The sequence below is a fragment of the Nyctibius grandis genome, chromosome 2, assembly GCF_013368605.1.
Source record: "Nyctibius grandis isolate bNycGra1 chromosome 2, bNycGra1.pri, whole genome shotgun sequence".
NCBI lineage: Eukaryota > Metazoa > Chordata > Aves > Nyctibiiformes > Nyctibiidae > Nyctibius > Nyctibius grandis.
The window spans coordinates 92,863,582-92,882,258 of record NC_090659.1 but is presented as its reverse complement, the minus strand read 5'-3'; the positions used below and the strand labels follow the sequence as shown (position 1 = coordinate 92,882,258).

Below are 18,677 nucleotides of genomic sequence, written 5' to 3'. Positions count from 1 at the left end.
CCAAATATAAGAATTTTTAATTCTTACCTAGCTTCCAGTCCAGCTCCTCTAGAGGTTATACAATACAATACAGAGTTTTAGATCCATCTGTTCCCATAATCTGTTTTCAATTGAATATTTTAGGAGTTAATCTTTTATAGGGAAGTTTTTCTTTATGTAGTAAGGCCTAGAGGTTTCCTGAACTAAGCCAGAAAATGCAAGAAGTCTGGACAATTTCTTCCATATGGCTAGCCATTGCTTGGGGCAACTGATTTCGAGTTTTTGCAATATGTTTAAGATGTCTATATTTAAAAGGGTTTTTCTTTTCATTCTGGGACATTTCCACACTTAATTAAAACTTATTTCAAGCATTTATATCTTTGGTTCTCCTGAGGGACATTTGACCAGAGCTTGGCATATATGCACAAGTTTGATATAGAAATATTTTGAGCACATATAGACCAACACCATGTACGTGACTATTTCTCTGGAAGCAAACTTTCAGAAACATACAGAATTAAATATAATAAATTAAGAAATCAAAATGGTAAGTTTATTTTTTATTGGTTAAAAAATCATTAAAATCCAGCAAAATAACATATTGCAGGTTTAATAACTTTGCTAATTAGCCGTTGTCTTGTAGCAAGATTAATGGCACCAGCCCTGGATCTGTGTGGATTGTTGGGGATGGAGAATGCAAAGAAGCCCCCTCTCTTCTCACTGGTCATGAGTTGTCTCCTGTACTAGGTACTCTAGAAAGCAGAGGTAGGGTTCAGTCATTATACTGGTCTGCTTTACCTTTCCTATGGCATCATAAGGCATATCTATAAGGCAGTGGGGTAGAACATTATGGCCTCTCTTGGGCAACATGGATTCACCACATGAGCCCTTTGTGTCATTCTAAAAACAGAAGTAAAACAACACTCAAGAAAGTTCTTTAACTCTGGCAAAGGGCAGTTCATGTCATCATACATTCACTATTTACGTGTGGACTTCAGTGAAGCTAATGGAAGATATATATTTGTACACACAAACGTACACACACACATATATATACCTAAAACTTGGGGTCAAAATCTCAAGTCTCTGGATATCACCAGATTTACATTGCTGCAAAAGCCTTGACAATTCATCCTAAAGAAAAGAAGGATCAAATTATATCTGCTTTTGGCAGGGTTTACCTTGAAAGATTGGTTTTCGAGCAGATGCTTTGCAATTGTTTTCTTAAGGAAAGTCGTGACCTCCCTATGGTACCCACTTCAAAAGACTCCTGAGCTCTGTTGCCAGCTCATGAGACAGAGCTGCAGGTGCCCAACATGCAGGTTTCAGCTCCTGCAGTGCCTCCAGAACTTCACTGAGCAACACTAGCTGAAAAGCAAGCCAAAATAGCTAAACATCTGTCATCCCAAGATACTGCTTTGCAATCACAGAAGTAGACAACTTGGTCTGAATCCAAGCAACTTTTGTTGTCAAAATAACCTTGGAAATTTCTGACAGCAAGGAAATCTGACGGTGAGCAGAGATGAACTAGACTCATCAGCCAGTCCCCTGTTGTAGTCTAGATATTTATTGAGTCTATAACGGAGGTGACAATATATTTTTTCACCTTCTGCAAACTGCAGCATAAGATCTAAAGAAATCATTGGTTTTGTGTACCAGACTTGGCTGGAAACTCTCGCCCTAGTGTTGTCAGCATATTCCTACTCCTCACATGTGCTGAAGTCACCTGGAACAGCAGTAACTGCCATAGAGGAGAGTGAGTGAAAGAGTATACAGGGATCTTTTATGCCAGTTGGAAACAGAAGTTCATTATGCAATTTCAGCTACTGGTATGGAGCTTCATAGAAAAAAAAGAACTGGTTTCTCAAAATGCACTGCCTGGTAACTGGGGCTGGGAACTGAGATACCTCCGTTGCATGTTGAGGCCTTGCATACCTCCAAAAGCATGAGGGTTTATGACTTGCTTTCCATTCCCTGCTTTCTGTGGACTGTCCCAAATCCCTTCATATCTGCAAAGAACTTGGTTTGAACACTTGATTTATGCAGATATAGGGGAAACCCATCAAACTGTGGACCAGTGCAATTTTTCACCACTTTCCATTTTAGACTGTGGCAGACAGTGCTGTTCTATGGGTATCTTTCTTTCCTTTTCCTTTTCCTTTTCCATTTTTTTTCTCCGTTAAGGTCTTCAGTGTCCTGCAAACAAAATCCTTCATAACTTTTTCCTGCTGGCAGAGTGGACATATTTTTCTGCACCTTTCATGTTGTTAGCCAAAAGTGTATTAACTTTTCTCTAAGTGCCTGTGATGTTGTTCCTCTCCCTGTCCACCTATTGTGCTTTTTATTGCCACTTTTCACTCTGTGGCAGTGGCATATTGCTGGTATCTTGGGTGTAGGTCTCACGGATTTGAGCCTGTATCTCTAAAAATATAGGCCTACACTGCTAACTCTCATTGATTAAACATTTTTTGGGCTGCTCTGCATTCATGAGTCCAGCGCATAGAAGGCAGAAGAGACCTGAGTCTGGATTATCAGAATGAAATGAGCTCCAGGATTCAAAGTAGATGGGGAAGATGGGGAAGAACATGAGCTCCTTCTCATACCAGGGCTATGTTGATCAGTTTTAGGTTTGTACCACATATTTTAGGTTTGCAAGTTGATTGGGAAAATAAAACCACTATTTAATTTTGCATGACAAATTATTTTTGTTTGAGGGGTTTTTTTGACCTTCCAAACCAATAAAGTAGATTTGAAGGGAAAGAGCAGAATAAGAAATAGGCACCATTTGTTTAAAATAGTAGAATACGATTTTGCTTTTTTAAAAGGTACTCTTCAAATCTACTTTTTGATCCAAATATTCCAAAACTTGTCATGATATTGCAAATACTTTCATCAAACCATTCTCTAATTGCCACGGAATAAGATAACAGCTGAGCATAACTCGTGTTAATGAAACTTCTGTCCGCCTTTCTGACATCCTCCTGCCTTAGGTAAAAATCTCTGTTTCCTTGAGGAAATATCTCAACAAATTCATAGATGTGAATTCTGGGAAACCAAGGTCTTTTACAATGAAGTGTAAATGTGAATTGCCTCCTTAAATAGCCTTTGAGAATAGACCCTGGGTTCTTGTTCTGACAAAACGCACAGAATATTGTGTCTTCTGCTATTACATTACAAAAATGTGACCTTCTTGTCTTCTGGTTCAGTGCAGCATTTTGTTTGGTGTGTGTCTTTGAGATTTTAATTCCTCAGTATTAAATCAGATGCGTTATTACTGCACAATGAGATGTGTCAGTAGATATTTAGGATCAAATTTGCATACTCTGGCATATGTTTTCCTGAGTGCTTTATAAACAGTTGAGTAATGTGGTGCCCAGAACATCACACAGCTGGAGATAGGCTGAACATTTTATCCTTAAGAAGTGGAACACTGCTCTGTCAGGTGCATTGGAACAAAACATTTTAGTCTGTGTGCTTGACATTTGCGTTTCAAAGCAGAATTTCGAACATTATGGTATTCTTAATTCAAGCATATCTGTACCTAATGGTATCATCTTCAGAAATCACTTCTTACAAATAAGCTCCTTTAAAATACTACATCTGTCTTCTTTGCTGCAGGTCGTTAAATAGTTCCACCATCTAACAAAGACATCTCTTCATATCTAATTATCTGTTTTTAAAAAATATTGAGCAAAGGAGACATAAATATCTGCAAGTTATATACAATACCCTGGAATTTGCCTCCTTTTTAAATACAGTGTTTCTTTATTAGTACATGAAAGTTATTCATGTGGTTTTCCATTAAAAAAAATATAATTTAAAAAATTGAGAAGCTGCTGCTTTGCCAGGCTCTGTATTATCCCCTGAAGGGAGAACAGATTGGAAATTTAAATAAATAGATGGCAGTTACAGTAGAATGGACTAACCGGGGATGCATCTTGTGCAAGATTCAGGTAACATCAAGCCTGACAATCTCAACCCTTGCAAGTCGTTTGAAATATAAACAACATGTAATTGCTTGGGAAATAGGATATTTCACTGAGAAGAAAACCATGCTGTTTTCATTATCACCCTGCACTTGAAAGCCAGACTTGTGGAGCGCTGCAGAAGCAGTGCGGGTATCCAGAGAGGCAAGTCCCACACAGAAAGGACAGAATTCAGTGCAGGGCTACGTCAGAAGGGGTGGCAAAGCTGAGGTCCTCTGAACAAATCCAATGAATGCCAGGTTTAATTGCTGCTGAAAGACTCCAGACCTTTTTTTAGCACAATCTTTTTTTATTAGCAGTATATCAGGACAGAGCCCTACAACAGACATGTTTCGACACTTCAGGATCAAATCTGTTCGCTCACCGTTCCTGTTTTTAGATCATCATTTTCTCCTTCCTTCTTCCATATGCTGCTGACATCTGCTGTGACACAATACATCTGGCTCCAAGAGCCTCGCACAGGGGCTACGAGCAGGAACGGTGCGAGGGCAGTTTTGTCTGCTGGCAGAGGAGCGTAAGGTGGGTTCAGCTATCATCAGCAGCCCGGTAACCCAATTCGCTGGGCACCTCCCTCCGAAAGCCTGCAAGAAGTACGTTCACTGTTAAGTGTATTACTAAAAGTGTCCTCCCTCATCTAATCTGTATTGTATCAATGCAAATTTTAAGGTTTTAATATAAACCCACTTGATTAAATGTACCGCACTGCAAAATTACTCAAGTTAATTACTGTGAACTGGGAAATTGCAGCTCACCGATCTGAAAGTTTGTGGTGTGATTTTGAGAAATAAGGAGGAAACTCAATACACTCATAATTACTTTTTATTGGAAATAATGGCACCAGCAGGATAAGATAATGGATTTCTGTGTCTCACATGAAACACCCACCTCTGGAAGAGTCCTGTGTGGTTAAATTGGGAAGAAAGAGTTTGATGATACAGGGGGGAAAGAGTACCTTTTAAGATATCTTTTCATAAATGTATATGCATATTTTTATCAAATCTAGTTTCAGCTAGTCATTTATTACATAACTGGAAAAGTTTCCTGCTTATAGCACACATCGTAAGGCTACTATAAGGGGCAGGCTGGCAGGGGTGATACTGTTGTGGGTGTCTATTACAGGCCACCAGATCAGGATGAGGAGCTTGATGAGGCCTTCTACAGGCAACTGAGAGCAGTCTCACAATTACAGGCCCTGGTTGTCGTGGGGGATTTCAACTACCCTGATATTTGCTGGGAGGCCTACTCAGCCAGCCATCCTCAGTCCAGGAGGTTCCTCCAGTGCATTGATGATAACTTTCTGATGCAAATGGTGGATGAGCCAACTAGGAGAGGAGCGTTGCTGGATCTTATCCTGACTAACAAGGAGGGTCTGGTTGAAGCGGTGAAGGTTGAGGGCAGCCTTGGTTGTAGTGACCATGAGATGGTAGAGTTCAGGATCTCATGTGGCAGGAACAGAATAGCTAGCAGAATCACAACCCTGGACTTCAGGAGGGCCAACTTTGGCCTTTTCAAGCAATTGCTAGGGGAAATCCCATGGGACAGAGTACTAGAAGGTAAGGGGGCCCAAGATAGTTGGTTAGCATTCAAGGACTGCTTCTTCCGAGCTCAAGATCAGAGCATCCCAACAAGTAGGAAGTCAAGGAAGGGTACCAGGAGACCTGCATGGTTAAACAGGGAACTGCTGGGCAAACTCAAGTGGAAGAAGAGAGTGTACAGATCGTGGAAGGAGGGGCTGGCCACTTGGGAGGAATATAAGTCTGTTGTCAGAGGATGTAGGGAGGCAATTAGGAAAGCTAAGGCCTCCTTGGAATTCAACCTTGCAAGAGAGGTCAAGGACAACAGAAAGGGCTTCTTCAAATACATTGCAGGTAAAGCCAACACTAGAGGCAATGTAGGCCCACTGATGAATGAGGTGGGGGTCCTGGAGACAGAGGATAAAAAGAAGGCGGAGTTACTGAATGCCTTCTTTGCCTCTGTCTATACTGCTGGAGGCTGTCCTGAGGAGCCCCGGACCCCTGAGGCCCCAGAAGAAGTCAGGATAGAGGAGGAGTCTGTCTTGGTTGATGAGGGCTGGGTCAGGGACCACTTAAGCAATCTGGACATCCATAAATCCATGGGCCCTGATGGGATGCATCCGCGGGTGCTGAGGGAGCTGGCGGAAGTCATTGCTAGGCCACTCTCCATCATCTTTGCTAAGTCGTGGGCAATGGGAGAGGTGCCTGAGGACTGGAGGAAAGCAAATGTCACTCCAGTCTTCAAAAAGGGCAAGAAGGAGAACCCGGGTAACTATAGACCGGTCAGCCTCACCTCCATCCCCGGAAAGGTAATGGAACAACTTGTTCTTGGTGCTGTCTCTAGGCACATCAAGGATAGGGGGATCATTAGGGGCAGTCAACATGGCTTCACCAAGGGGAAGTCATGCTCAACCAACCTGACAGCCTTTTATGAGGACATAACCTGGTGGATAGATGATGGTAAAGAAGTGGATGTGGTCTATCTCGATTTCAGTAAAGCGTTTGACACAGTCTCCCACAGCATCCTTGCAGCTAAACTGAGGAAGTGTGGTCTGGATGATGGGGTAGTGAGGTGGATTGTGAACTGGCTGAAGGAAAGAAGCCAGAGAGTAGTGGTCAATGGGACAGAGTCCAGTTGGAGCCCTGTGTCTAGTGGAGTCCCTCAAGGGTCGGTACTGGGACCAGTACTATTCAATATATTCATTAATGACTTGGATGAGGGAATAGAGTGCACTGTTGGCAAATTTGCTGATGACACAAAACTGGGAGGAGTGGCTGACACACAGGAAGGCTGCGCAGCCATTCAGAGGGACCTAGACAGGCTGGAGAGTTGGGCGGGGAGAAATTTAATGAAATATAAGAAGGGCAAGTGTAGAGTCCTGCATCTGGGCAAGAACAACCCCATGTACCAGTACAAGTTGGGGGCAGACCTGTTGGAGAGCAGCGTAGGGGAAAGGGACCTGGGGGTCCTAGTGGACAGCAGGATGACCATGAGCCAGCAATGTGCCCTTGTGGCCAAGAAGGCCAATGGCATCCTGGGCTGTATTAGAAGTGGTGTGGTTAGTAAGTCAAGAGAGGTTCTCCTCCCCCTCTACTCTGCCCTGGTGAGGCTGCATCTGGAATATGTGTCCAGTTCTGGGCCCCTCAGTTCAAGAAGAACAGGGAACTGCTAGAGAGAGTCCAGCGCAGAGCCACGAAGATGATTAAGGGAGTGGAACATCTCCCTTATGAGGAGAGGCTGAGGGAGCTGGGTCTCTTTAGCTTGGAGAAGAGGAGACTGAGGGGTGACCTTAATAATGTTTATAAATATGTAAAGGGCAAGTGTCATGAGGATGGATCCAGGCTCTTCTCAGTGACATCCCTTGACAGGACAAGGGGCAATGGGTGCAAGCTGGAACACAGGAGGTTCCACATAAATATGAAGAAAAACTTCTTTACGGTGAGGGTGACTGAACACTGGAACAGGCTGCCCAGAGAGGTTGTGGAGTCTCCTTCTCTGGAGACATTCAAAACCCGCCTGGACGCGTTCCTGTGTGATATGGTCTAGGTAATCCTGCTGCGGCAGGGGGATTGGACTAGATGATCTTTCGAGGTCCCTTCCAATCCCTAACATTCTGTGATTCTGTGATTCTGTGATATTTAAGAAATAGTAAGGTGGATATTAATCATTCTTTAAAATAACCCTTTGGCAGTAAGAATTTGTATTCCCTGATTCTCACTTATTATGCAGTGCCATTGGGTTAAAAATGTTATTAATCCTGAAAGTACCAGACCGATGTGTGTGTCACATGGCACAATTATATAAGGTGTTTGAGCAGGGGAAAAAAAGAAGGTGAAGGTAGTAGCTGAAGAGTTGTGTTTCTAGGTCAGTGGCAGGCACTCTGTGCAGGAGAAGCTCTTAAACCATGAAGAAAAATAGGTCATCGCTGTGGCACCAAAAGTGGTGTGTGCTGGGCAGCAAATTGTTCCTGATGCACAGGGGAGCTGGGCTGAACCTGCTGGTGAGAGAGGTTAGTAAACCTTTTCCCTGACCTGATTCACCCACAGCAGTCACCCACTGTTGTTCGTTATTTTTTATCTTGAATTCCGTGTTTGCGGTTTAGAAATCTTAGTTATAGTCGAATAAATTATTAAATCAGAAGACAGATTAACAGTAACCTTGGCCATACATCCTCCCCTGGCTGCAGTTATATGGAGTGAAGAAGTTTGCTTCCTAAACTGGCCTCTACCTCTTTCCTGTAATAGCTGGGCTGGGCCCAGTTTGACAAACTGGAGCTGGAGTGTGATGAGACCAGCAGCTCCAGGCAGACCTGAGGGAAGAGTAACCATGAGTAAAGGGGTAGTGCTGAGCAGGTGGGCATGAGGCAGGGGACACAACATCTTCCGATGGCCTAGCTACAGCTGACAGAGGACAGGCTATCAGAGGCAAATAGATGGGACATATCCCATGACTCTTGTCCCCTCTCTGTATGCCCTGCAGCACAGTCTCAGTGCTCACAAGAATACTTTCAAGGGGTGTTTGTTAACTGGATTTCTACTGGTCAGGGCAGAGCTTAGCATAAGGGCACACCTGGCCTTTCCCATCTTACAGAAGGGCCAGAGAAAAATTAGATCATTAATGCAACCCAAAACTTACGCAGCCAGCACAGGAGCTTTCTAGGTGTAGCCATTAGGGTAAAAAACAACAGCTCTGTCCTTTCAGCATCTCCTTGCAAGCCTAGAAGATTGAACTAGCAGGGAAAGATTAGGGACAAGAGGTAGTATGTGCTGACTCTGGACAACACCATGGCCCGTAGGACAACACAGAAGGATTACTGTGATGTAGACAGGCTCCAAGTGTTGTGTGAATTATCTCAGATACTTTTCAAACATTTGAGAACATCCAGGGCTGGAAAGATAGTAACAAGGCTAAAAGCAACTGTAGCCCAGTGTTTGATCTTGTCCTAGCTACAAGTCCAGCAAACAATGTCACTCTTGAAATACAGAAATATGAAGTTAGCTGTATTTGAAATATGTGTATAAATGTAAAAATGATAGTAATAAGAGTGTTTGAATGCCTGGCTTCAGAGTGATGGATTAGTCTACCTCCTTTCTAATGGCTAAGGCCTTAGACACTGTCACGCAAGTTGTGAAAGCACATTATGGAGGTGCTTAACATTGAGAGATGAATAGCCACAACATTTCAGATTACTCTGAGCTGAATTCTGCCCTGTGTTACACCAGGGAAACTCCATAAACTGAGTAAATTCTCTGTTTCCGACACTTTTTCCATGTATTCCGTTTTGTAGCAGTTCTTGTCATAGCTGTTTCTATTAAAAAGTTTATGCCAGCTGGGGTTGCTTAAAGGTGGTCAAATTACCAGCAGAAAAATGCAAAACATTTGTCAACAATTATTCCTTTTTTTTTCATAGAAATATCCCTGTTGACTATTTCCCAGACAGCTCTAGGGATGCATTTTCTTTTCTTTATATTTCATTTCATCTCAGTTGTGAGCTAGGATTTAAGTGCCAAATATCTCCAGTTGATATAAGAGGAATATGAAATATCTCATCTCTAGAGGCCTGTGATTGAGTCTATCAGCACCTGGAAATCTCTATCGACAGACACCCAGCAAGCCATCCTCAATAGATGGGTAATATTAAAATGATATAGCGTGCATCACAGCTTGCAGTATAACTGAAAACCCAACACAGGTACAAAAATGCTGGGTAGGTGTTCTGTAAGTGGTGCACTTGTGTAATGGTTGGGGTTACTCTGACCAAACATAGACGTCTGTTGCAGAGATGTCTGTATATGAGCAGGTCACCCCAGGTTCCCTTTATAGCTGGTTGAGGGAAGCAGGCACTTCTGGGGCACAGTTCACCTCACCTTCAGATAGACAGCTAAAACAGGACTGATGAAGCCTGTCCAACAAGTGTCCATCTCTTTCCGTTGACTGTACCAGGACCCTGGGGTTACTAAATCAGATGTTGACATAAAGGAGATGAATCCTACCTTATTTGTTTAAAACGTGCTGTAACCTGGAGGAGAAAAAAGATTTAAGTGAGAGAAATAATTTGTTGTGTGCTCATTTTAAAAGAACAATTACATATGGAAGCATGTCTTATATAAAGGAATTTATTTTAGGAGAATGTTTTTAAACAGTGTATATTTATGTGCATCCTACCACAAGGGAATAATTTTGAACAGTATTAGGAGTTTTGTTTTATTTTTTAATGAATGGCTGCAATCATAAGGCAGTTCATGCTCTGCTTAAATTAGATTCCATTCCTGCATTTCTTCTACTATTTGTCTACTAAATAAAAGAAAAATGAACAATCCAGTATAAAAACCTGATTTTCTACATGAACCTCTGATTGCTCAGAAAGAGTCACTGCATTCTAGATGAAGAAAATTAATTCACGCTGAGTTACCTTATGCCAGTCACTGAGTAGTCAACTCAAGAATATAAAAGTTAGAAATTAAGGTGAAATAAGGAAATTTTAAAACTATAGAGAGAAGATTTTGTTAATTAATGTGCTCCTGTTGTGCATATATTACCCTCTAGCATTTTTTAATGTATCTTCTAATGATGTAATCAATGAAGATGCTGATGTTTACCAATGGAAATTTTTTTCCTGCCAGTACAGAGCCATGAATTAACTGTAACAGGCCCACAGACCTTTGTGGCTCCCTGGCAGTATAGTATGTTGAAAACAGGTTTTCAGCATGTCCTTTTAAATGGGTTGAATCTATCTGGCAGAAGGATGGCATGTTTATGAACATCTCTTACAGACACCAACTGTGCCCAATAAAACAAGAGGAGAGGTGTTTTAATTTCATGTAGACTCTATAGCAAAACAACATGCACCTGTGGACTGGGGAGAGATTAAAGCAAAAAAAAGGGGTGAATGTTTCTGTGCAACTGGTTTTCCTCATGCATCTCTGTGAAACATTTTTGCTCAGTTCTGCACACTGTTTCTTCACAGGTCACAGTGTACCTCTTCAGAGGTGCTTCTCCTAACTTTGCTGTTCATGTCTTGACCTAGGTTGATTGGGATAATTTATTCTAAACACTAGTTCAGTGTTGGGTGATAAATTATGTGTGATGATATAGATAATAATGTCTAGGAGGAAAAAAGAGGAACATTCAGTTGTAGTTACTCTCTACTCACAAACAGCCGCATCCTTGGTGTTAACAGGCTAGTGCCATCTGCAGGGTGACCTGACTGTACAGACTGTTGGAAATTGCATGCTAACATTGCCAGAAGCCATTACAGGTTATTCTTATTGACTACTGTCATTATAATAAACATTATGTTCCAGGGATGAGTTCTTGGCTGTATTGGATCCATGACACTCAGCTCCCATGCATTTCAGCAGGCTGAAGAGTTTACCCAAGCCTTTTGGAGAGCCTTATCCTAGTGTTTTCTTGCAATGAAAAGGCTTTGCATGAGTCTTGTTTACATTTGACTTTTCTGAGGCCCGTATTCAGCCAGCCTCACTCATCAGAGCCACTTAATACATACCTGCCACACACGTATCCAGCAAAGCTTGTACGTGGAGTCTAATCCAAGGGGACAATATGGAAAGAAAAGATGCCCATCTGACTCTTCCTCCCCAGAGACAATTACTTAATGAATGATGATGATGAATCACGTGTTAATGTAAAGTCACAACAGATTCATCATTCTACGATGCTCTTATTTTGCAGATTTTTTCAGGGATCTTGGGTGAACATGCCTATCCAGCTGTGGAAAGCAAATCCTATTGCTATAGCTGAAAGCATGTTTCAGTTAATAAGATGCTAAAGATAAGGCAATGTAAAATCTACTCTTCACAGGCTCTGGACACAGATCATGTCAGTTGTCCTCTCTGTACTTTGGGCTCCTTACCTTTCAGGGAAGTGATTACTGATTTGGAATAAAAGCCCAAATCATCACTTAAGAATTAGTATTTCATTATGCTTTGTACATGGAAAGCAGAGTCTTACAAACTATGTCTCACATTTCTGTATCCTGTAACACAGTTGGTTGGGTTTAGTATCTTCCAGTTTTCGATTTAAGTGTCTTTTGGTTATAACTATACTACTTCTCCCTACCATAACTGTATACCCTTCTCCTATAGAAAGGTATACCTACCATATATAAAAAATATATATCCCTACCAGATATATAAAATATATATCTAAAGAAGTCTAACCAACAAGAAGCAGATGAGATGTTTAAAATGATTTGTTGGGAAATGGAACTTTTACCGAATAAATTCCTGGGGGAAAAATGAGATTGAATTGCACAGAAATGGTTCCACAGGAAGACACACTGTTGTAATAACATTTTCTTGCAGTTCAGCCTAAATGGGACTTAAAAAGAAATGTGTCCTCTTAATCCTGATGAAGCCAGAAGTGTAATGGCTGCTATGCTAAGAGTCTTCTGAGGAAGCTGAGAGCACTATCAGAGGAAAGAAGATTACTTGGAGAAGGAGTGCACAAAACCTAGCCACCAGTTTTGGCAATCTTTCTGCAGAGAAACATAACTTTAGTTACCTGAATGGTAAACATAAATCTGTAATCCAGGTGTTTGCCTGGATTCATCTGGACTCCTTTAAAAAAAATATGTAAAACAAAACACAGACAAATGCAAAATACAAAACAAACACAGACACATCATCTGTTCAAAGCAGTTCCTTGTAATTAATCAGTGCTTTGAGAAGGAATTGTTCAGTCTTGTCATTGTTTATTAATTAAGAATGTGATGTTAGTGAAATCTGTTGACAAAAGCATGGCTGAGCCCAAGCTCTAAGACAGCTTTCAGCCAAGCAGATTAATGCGGACACACTTCATTTCCTCAGTGGGTCTGGTAACACAGAGGTCTCCTTGCTCTCACTGTAAGGTCATTCCATATCATTGAACGGCTTAAAATAGATGTTGTGAAAGCAAGGAGTAAGGCCACGGGGAAGGGTATGGGGGGGTGATTTTTGTTGTGAGAAAGCTATTAAAATAAGCAGAAGACAAGTCTTGAAGGAAGATTTATGTATTCACGTGGCTTCCTACATATGATAGAACAAAGGACTCAAAAGTTGCCCAAAATGATATACTGCAAGCAGGATTTATGGTGATTTTAGTGTGACATGGAGCAGAAAATGTGTTCTCGGCAGGATATTTATGCCTGCAATTTAAAACCTGTGCTTTGATTGTTCTAGATGATAGCAAGTTTTCAGAGGCCATCACAGTGCTGCTTACCTGGATTGAGCGAGGTGAGGTGAATCGTCGCTCTGCAAACCAGTTTTATTCAATGGTGCAGTCGGCCAACAGCCACGTCCGCCGGCTCATGAATGAAAAGGCCGCTCATGAGCAAGAAATGGAGCAAGCCAAGGAGAGTTTCAAAAATGCCTTAACAGGGATCCTCACTCAATGTAAGTAACTCCTTTTTGTCCAGTGTTGTTGTAGTGATGGTGGTGGTGGTGGTAGTGGTTTTTTTATCATTTTGTTTGTTTGGGGGTAAGTAGTTGCAATGCAGTCATATTCTACTTCATTATCCTATTCCATACTCTATGGCAATATGGAGGAACAAGGACCATTCCTAAGAGCTTATTTCTCAAGGTGAGCAAAGTTTCAGTAGTTTTTTTATTAATAGATGAAGAGGTGCTTTATGCATAATGTCTACTGTTGCGTAGACATAACGCTTCAGGAACGGACCAGACAGAAGCCTCCCTGCTCTGAGCAAAGATCATGCTTATGTAGAGAGAAGCGTTATGTAACCTGTGCGTTGCAGCTCGTTAACTAGGCCAATTATAGAATAAAGGACAATTAGGTTATATTTTTAGCGTAGGTTTAGGTAAAAGGGCGTAGGATTCAGCAACTTTTAGGGATATATTAACAGCATACAGGCCACCCCCACAGCAGAAGAATATGCTGTATTGCTGCTGACATTGGGACTGCTTGACTGATACAATGCCAGTATTAATTGGGCAGATAAACTGCCTTAAATATTTAGTGCTGACAGCTATTTCCTTAGTACAGAAATATAATCAATGAAGTTACCTTAATGAGGTTCCCTCATAAAACAATAATCTAGATACTTGCCTGGAAGTGTTCTTTAAAGGCAAGGGAGGAGAAGGGAGGAGGAGAGGAGAGGAGAGGAGAGGAGAGGAGAGGAGAGGAGAGGAGAGGAGAGGAGAGGAGAGGAGAGGAGAGGAGAGGAGAGGAGAGGAGAGGAGAGGAGAGGAGAGGAGAGGAGAGGAGAGGAGAGGAGAGGAAGAAGAGGAGAAGAGAGAAGAGAAGAGAAGAGAAGAGAAGAGAAGAGAAGAGAAGAGAAGAGAAGAGAAGAGAAGAGAAGAGAGGGGAAGAGAGGGGAAGAGAGGGGAAGAGAAAAAAGAAATACAAGAAGAAAGAAGAAAGAAAACTAATTTCATTGTTGCTGGTTTTTAACATGTCTACTCATGGCTGCTCAAGCAAGAGGCCTTATGATACTCAAAAGGGTGGAGCTTGAAGCCGGCTCTCATATGCAAGTTAAAAACAAAAACCAAGACAATTTACCAGATGGAGGAAGATGCAGTTGTTACATTGTAATTTCTGAATCGCACCCCTAATCTTTACATAAAAAAATAAGCCCTAAAGTCTTTTCTGTGATATTTTTCTGGTCCCTCAGTGGTCATCCTTCAGAAGTTAGGGCTGAAGGTAGAAGCTTGGATGGATGTCACGGTTTAAAGCTGGGCTGGCTATTAAACCTATGGCAGATGCTCTCTGTTAACCCTCCCCCCCTCCCCCAAAGGGAAAGGGAAAGGGAAAAGGGAGAGAGGCTTCCGGGTTGGAAAGTTAAAATAGTTTTAATAAACTATAATAATGAAAAAGAGTATAGTAACAATAATAGAAATACTCAAATATATACAAATATATATACAAAACCAAGATTGAGCTCCCCTGAAGTCAGCCACGTCACCACCGGCACTCCAGGGCAGGCTCCGGGAAGGCCCAGGCTGGGCCTAGCGACGGTCGAGAGCTGGATTCAGGAACGCACGGATCGGGATCGGGGGCAGCAGGAAAACAGATGGTGTCCTCCTTGGACACCGGCCATAGCAGAAAGAGAGCGAGACCCTTGTGATCCCCCCGCTTTATACTGAGAATGACCTGTATGGGATGGAATACCCTCGTTGGTCAATTTTGGGTCACCTGCCCTGTCCGCTCCCCCCTGCAGCTGCGACCCCCCTTCGGCTCTTCACTCGTAAGCAGTGAGGAATTCAGCAGTGACCTTGGTTTCTCTCAAGAACAAGTACAGCAAGAGCCTTTCTGCACAACATCCCTACCGGTGCCTCAGTGATAACTACAAACTTCGAGCGTTATCAGTCCTGGAAGCAGACACTGTCTGCCAAAACATGCAGTTAGTTTCAGAAAGTGCAGTTACTTAGAGGAGACTTAGCTGAAAGTAAAAATCACTGAAAGGAAAATCGGCCTGGTTTAGGCCAAACCAGGACAATGGACTTGCCTGGATTAGGAGAGCAGCCCCTAGAAGCTTCCTGCATATGTGGTGAAGAGCTCAGCATCTCAGAAGACCAATTGACCCCAGGGCACATGTCCTTCTAATTTAAGAGCTTAGATGCCTGAACTTAGGAAGAAAGATTCTGGGCCAAAGGCATTTGATTTCTGAGGATATATGTTCAGTGAGTAAATTTTAAAGGCCAGCTAATTCCCTTGGTAATTTGCTAAGTAGTCATCTTCCATCTCAGCAACTAAAACACAGTGTGAGGAGCAGAGATGCAGGCACCATGCATGGCCATGCTGTTCAATTCACACCAGGGCCTCTGTAGTTTTGTGTGCAACAGCCAGCCCTAGCATTCGGAAAAGCTTTCTTTAGCTGCATTAAAAAAAAAAAAAAAAATCCCCCATTGTCAGCAGACTGAACTTTAGTTAAATCAGTCTAAATTAGCCCGTTTGTCACCAACTGTTGTAGAACATCTGTCACTTGGAAATAGAGATCCCTGCAGTTTCAGGTGGAAACTTGCAGTTTTGGCTCTCTGGTTTGTTCCTGTAATGTGCTGAATGTCGAACTTAAAAAAGCAGAAACAGGTCTAGCTTCAAAACATGAGTTTGAGAGTGCCAAAGTCACAGCAATGCCTGGAAGAAGAGAGTTTCTGACAGGTCTGGCCTATGATGACAAGGTCAGCAAAAAAGTCTCAGGGAAAGGTGTTACACTCTGTGGATTTTATAAGAACAAATTTTACAAGCTTTCCAGATGCTCCACATTGGTTATTTTATAAACATCATAAGCATTGGCCATTATTAGCATTAATGTGTCTTATTAAAATTCTCTGCAAACTTGCTACGAACAGATGGATGATGTTTTTGCTTTATACGTTTGTATGCCTAAGATTGCTAAACATGGAGACTGTGAAATGAGCTTCCCTTTTTCAAGAATTTTCCTGTATTTGAGTTGAGCTGAGGAATGTTTTTCATGCGTTCTTTTCCATTGTTTTCCCTCAGCCCTGTATAATCAGTTACAATATGTCACTTGCTTTATGAAGAAGAATTTGAAAATACTAGATGTCCAAAATAGGTGTGTGTGGTCTATTAAATTCTGCAGAGTGTCAAAAAAACACTCCTGCTGTTCTGCAGTAAGGATCCAAAAGTCTAGTGTAATGCTGCAGCTGTGTGGCCATTTGACATAAATATTACGGTATTTTTGAAATACCATGTGGCATTCCTCTGTCATGAACTAGGTCAGATGTCCAACTCTGAGCTGACCATTCTGGGCTTTCTTTGCAATCAACAGAGAAAAATAAGCATCTCCAGGGGATGAGTCATCAGACCAACCTCACGGTGCTCTTCTGGTGAGATGAATCATCCCTTGCAGATGCCATTTTTCTTTGCTGCCCATAGAGGACTCGCAAGAGGCCTAACAGAACCAGATGTCCAACTTCTTTTACATGCCTTTTTCAGAGCAGATTAATCCCCTTTACTGTGTGTAGCATTGATACAGAAGGACATAGCATAAGCAAAGAATTTGGAGTTAGCTAAAAATGCCAGCATTGTAGCAGTGAATGTTATGGGGAGTGAAGAAGAAATACGTTAAGAAAACAAGCTTAAAGTGCACTCATCTGGAACACATACACTCTCTATGTGGGTCTCAGTATAAAATGCTTTCTTATTAATGAGGATTAGTGTGGCCAGAACATTTCAGCTTATGGCCCGATTACTAAAGAAGTACAGGTATTGAAATCCCTGCTACAAATTTCTGCCTGCAAGTATTTAGAAGATTACCAAGTGGATTACCCCTAAAAATTTGGGTCAAGTGTTCAGCACATGAATTAATTACCTGACCAAGATACTTGTGTCAGGATAATCAGTGAAATAAAGTGTATTACTACTGTCACACCACCAATTTACAGCCCCTCATTTAAGTTCTACAAGGAGTCTTAGCCTTGTAATGGTGCTTTTTCAGTTATTTAAAGGATAAAGAGAGAAAAATGTCCATTTCCTTCTTTTTTAATAAATTACTTAGTTTTCCTCTGTTTGAACCTGTGCTTAAAGTATGGCTTGTTTTCTAGGATTTTGGATAGTTCTGTCTTTGCGGTGTGATTTCTAAATTCTTCCACTTTGCTTCCACAGCACAGTTACATGTGACATTGCTCCCGGACTTTCCATTTCATTCCCTCCCAAACCACCTTTTCAGCCTAAGGCTTATAGATGTTGATCCTTGTGTTTAAGAAAAATGGAAGCCCTAGAAACATCCGCATTGGGCTGGTTTTTTTAGACTACACCAAAGCTGCAATTTTCTCCTCTGTCTCCTCCATGCACTGTAAACGTCATCTACCTCTTATTGAGATTTCAGACTATATAGTGCACTGTCCCTTGACAACATTTTCAAAAGTACCGATAGATGAGTGAAGATCCAAAATCCCATATTCAAAAATTAATTTGATAACTCGAGAGTCAGACACACAAGGGGGTGGAAGTGTTCCAGTATGCAGGTAGATAGATACACAGTGTAATTAACAGAAGTGCCGCATGGCTGGGTACTGAGCAGCTAATGACACTCATTTATTTGATCATTTTTGTCAATTTTGCTAATGGATGAATCTTCAAGGGACTTAGGCACTAGGTGCCCACCAGGGTCTATGAATCAGTCTTTCATGTGCCTATGGAGGAACAGTGGGAGGGTGTTTTTTGTCATGAAGCCCCCTGGCCAGATTACTTCCTTGTCACATAGTGGCCTTCACTTTTGCTCTCTCCTTGGCCTTCAGGGAATTTCAGTGCCTAGTGTTCAGGACAATTTTTTGGAAAGATAAGTTTAAATACACTGAATGCCAGTGAAAGAACTGAACCTAAGCCTCCCTCCTTCCAAGAGTGCTCTAAATGATGAGGTCTGGTGCTCTGAAGGGCAATATTGGCCTTCCTTAGGGTGTTTGACAGATGGCTTTTAGGCACCTGATCCAGAATGATGCCAGCTGGAGGGAGGTGTCTCCGTGCCTCCAGTAACACGGCACTGAAGAGAGAGATCAGCTACATCTATGGCACGTCCCCACCCAAGGGATGTGTATGCATAGTCCATATGCATTCCCAAGTGTGAAGCCCTTCCACTGTACTTTGTAGGATGCCTGAGCTTTAACCCATCACAGTTGATTACAGATAATCACCAGGGTCTTAGAACTTGTGTAAAAGGCCTGAGTGTCAAAATGTGGGTCTGAAGGTGTGGATGGACACACGGTTCATTCTACAGGGCAA

At 41.9% G+C, this 18,677-nt stretch overlaps 1 protein-coding gene across 1 annotated transcript in view; it reads left to right on the top strand.

The window, feature by feature from the left end:
- The window catches only part of ENOX1 (ecto-NOX disulfide-thiol exchanger 1), a 391,653-nt gene that overhangs the window by 290,380 nt on the left and 82,596 nt on the right, over nt 1-18,677 (top strand). The window contains exon 9 of the mRNA XM_068424932.1: nt 13,160-13,372. Within this exon, the coding sequence (XP_068281033.1) occupies nt 13,160-13,372 (213 nt within the window). The remainder of the gene's footprint in view (nt 1-13,159; nt 13,373-18,677) is intronic.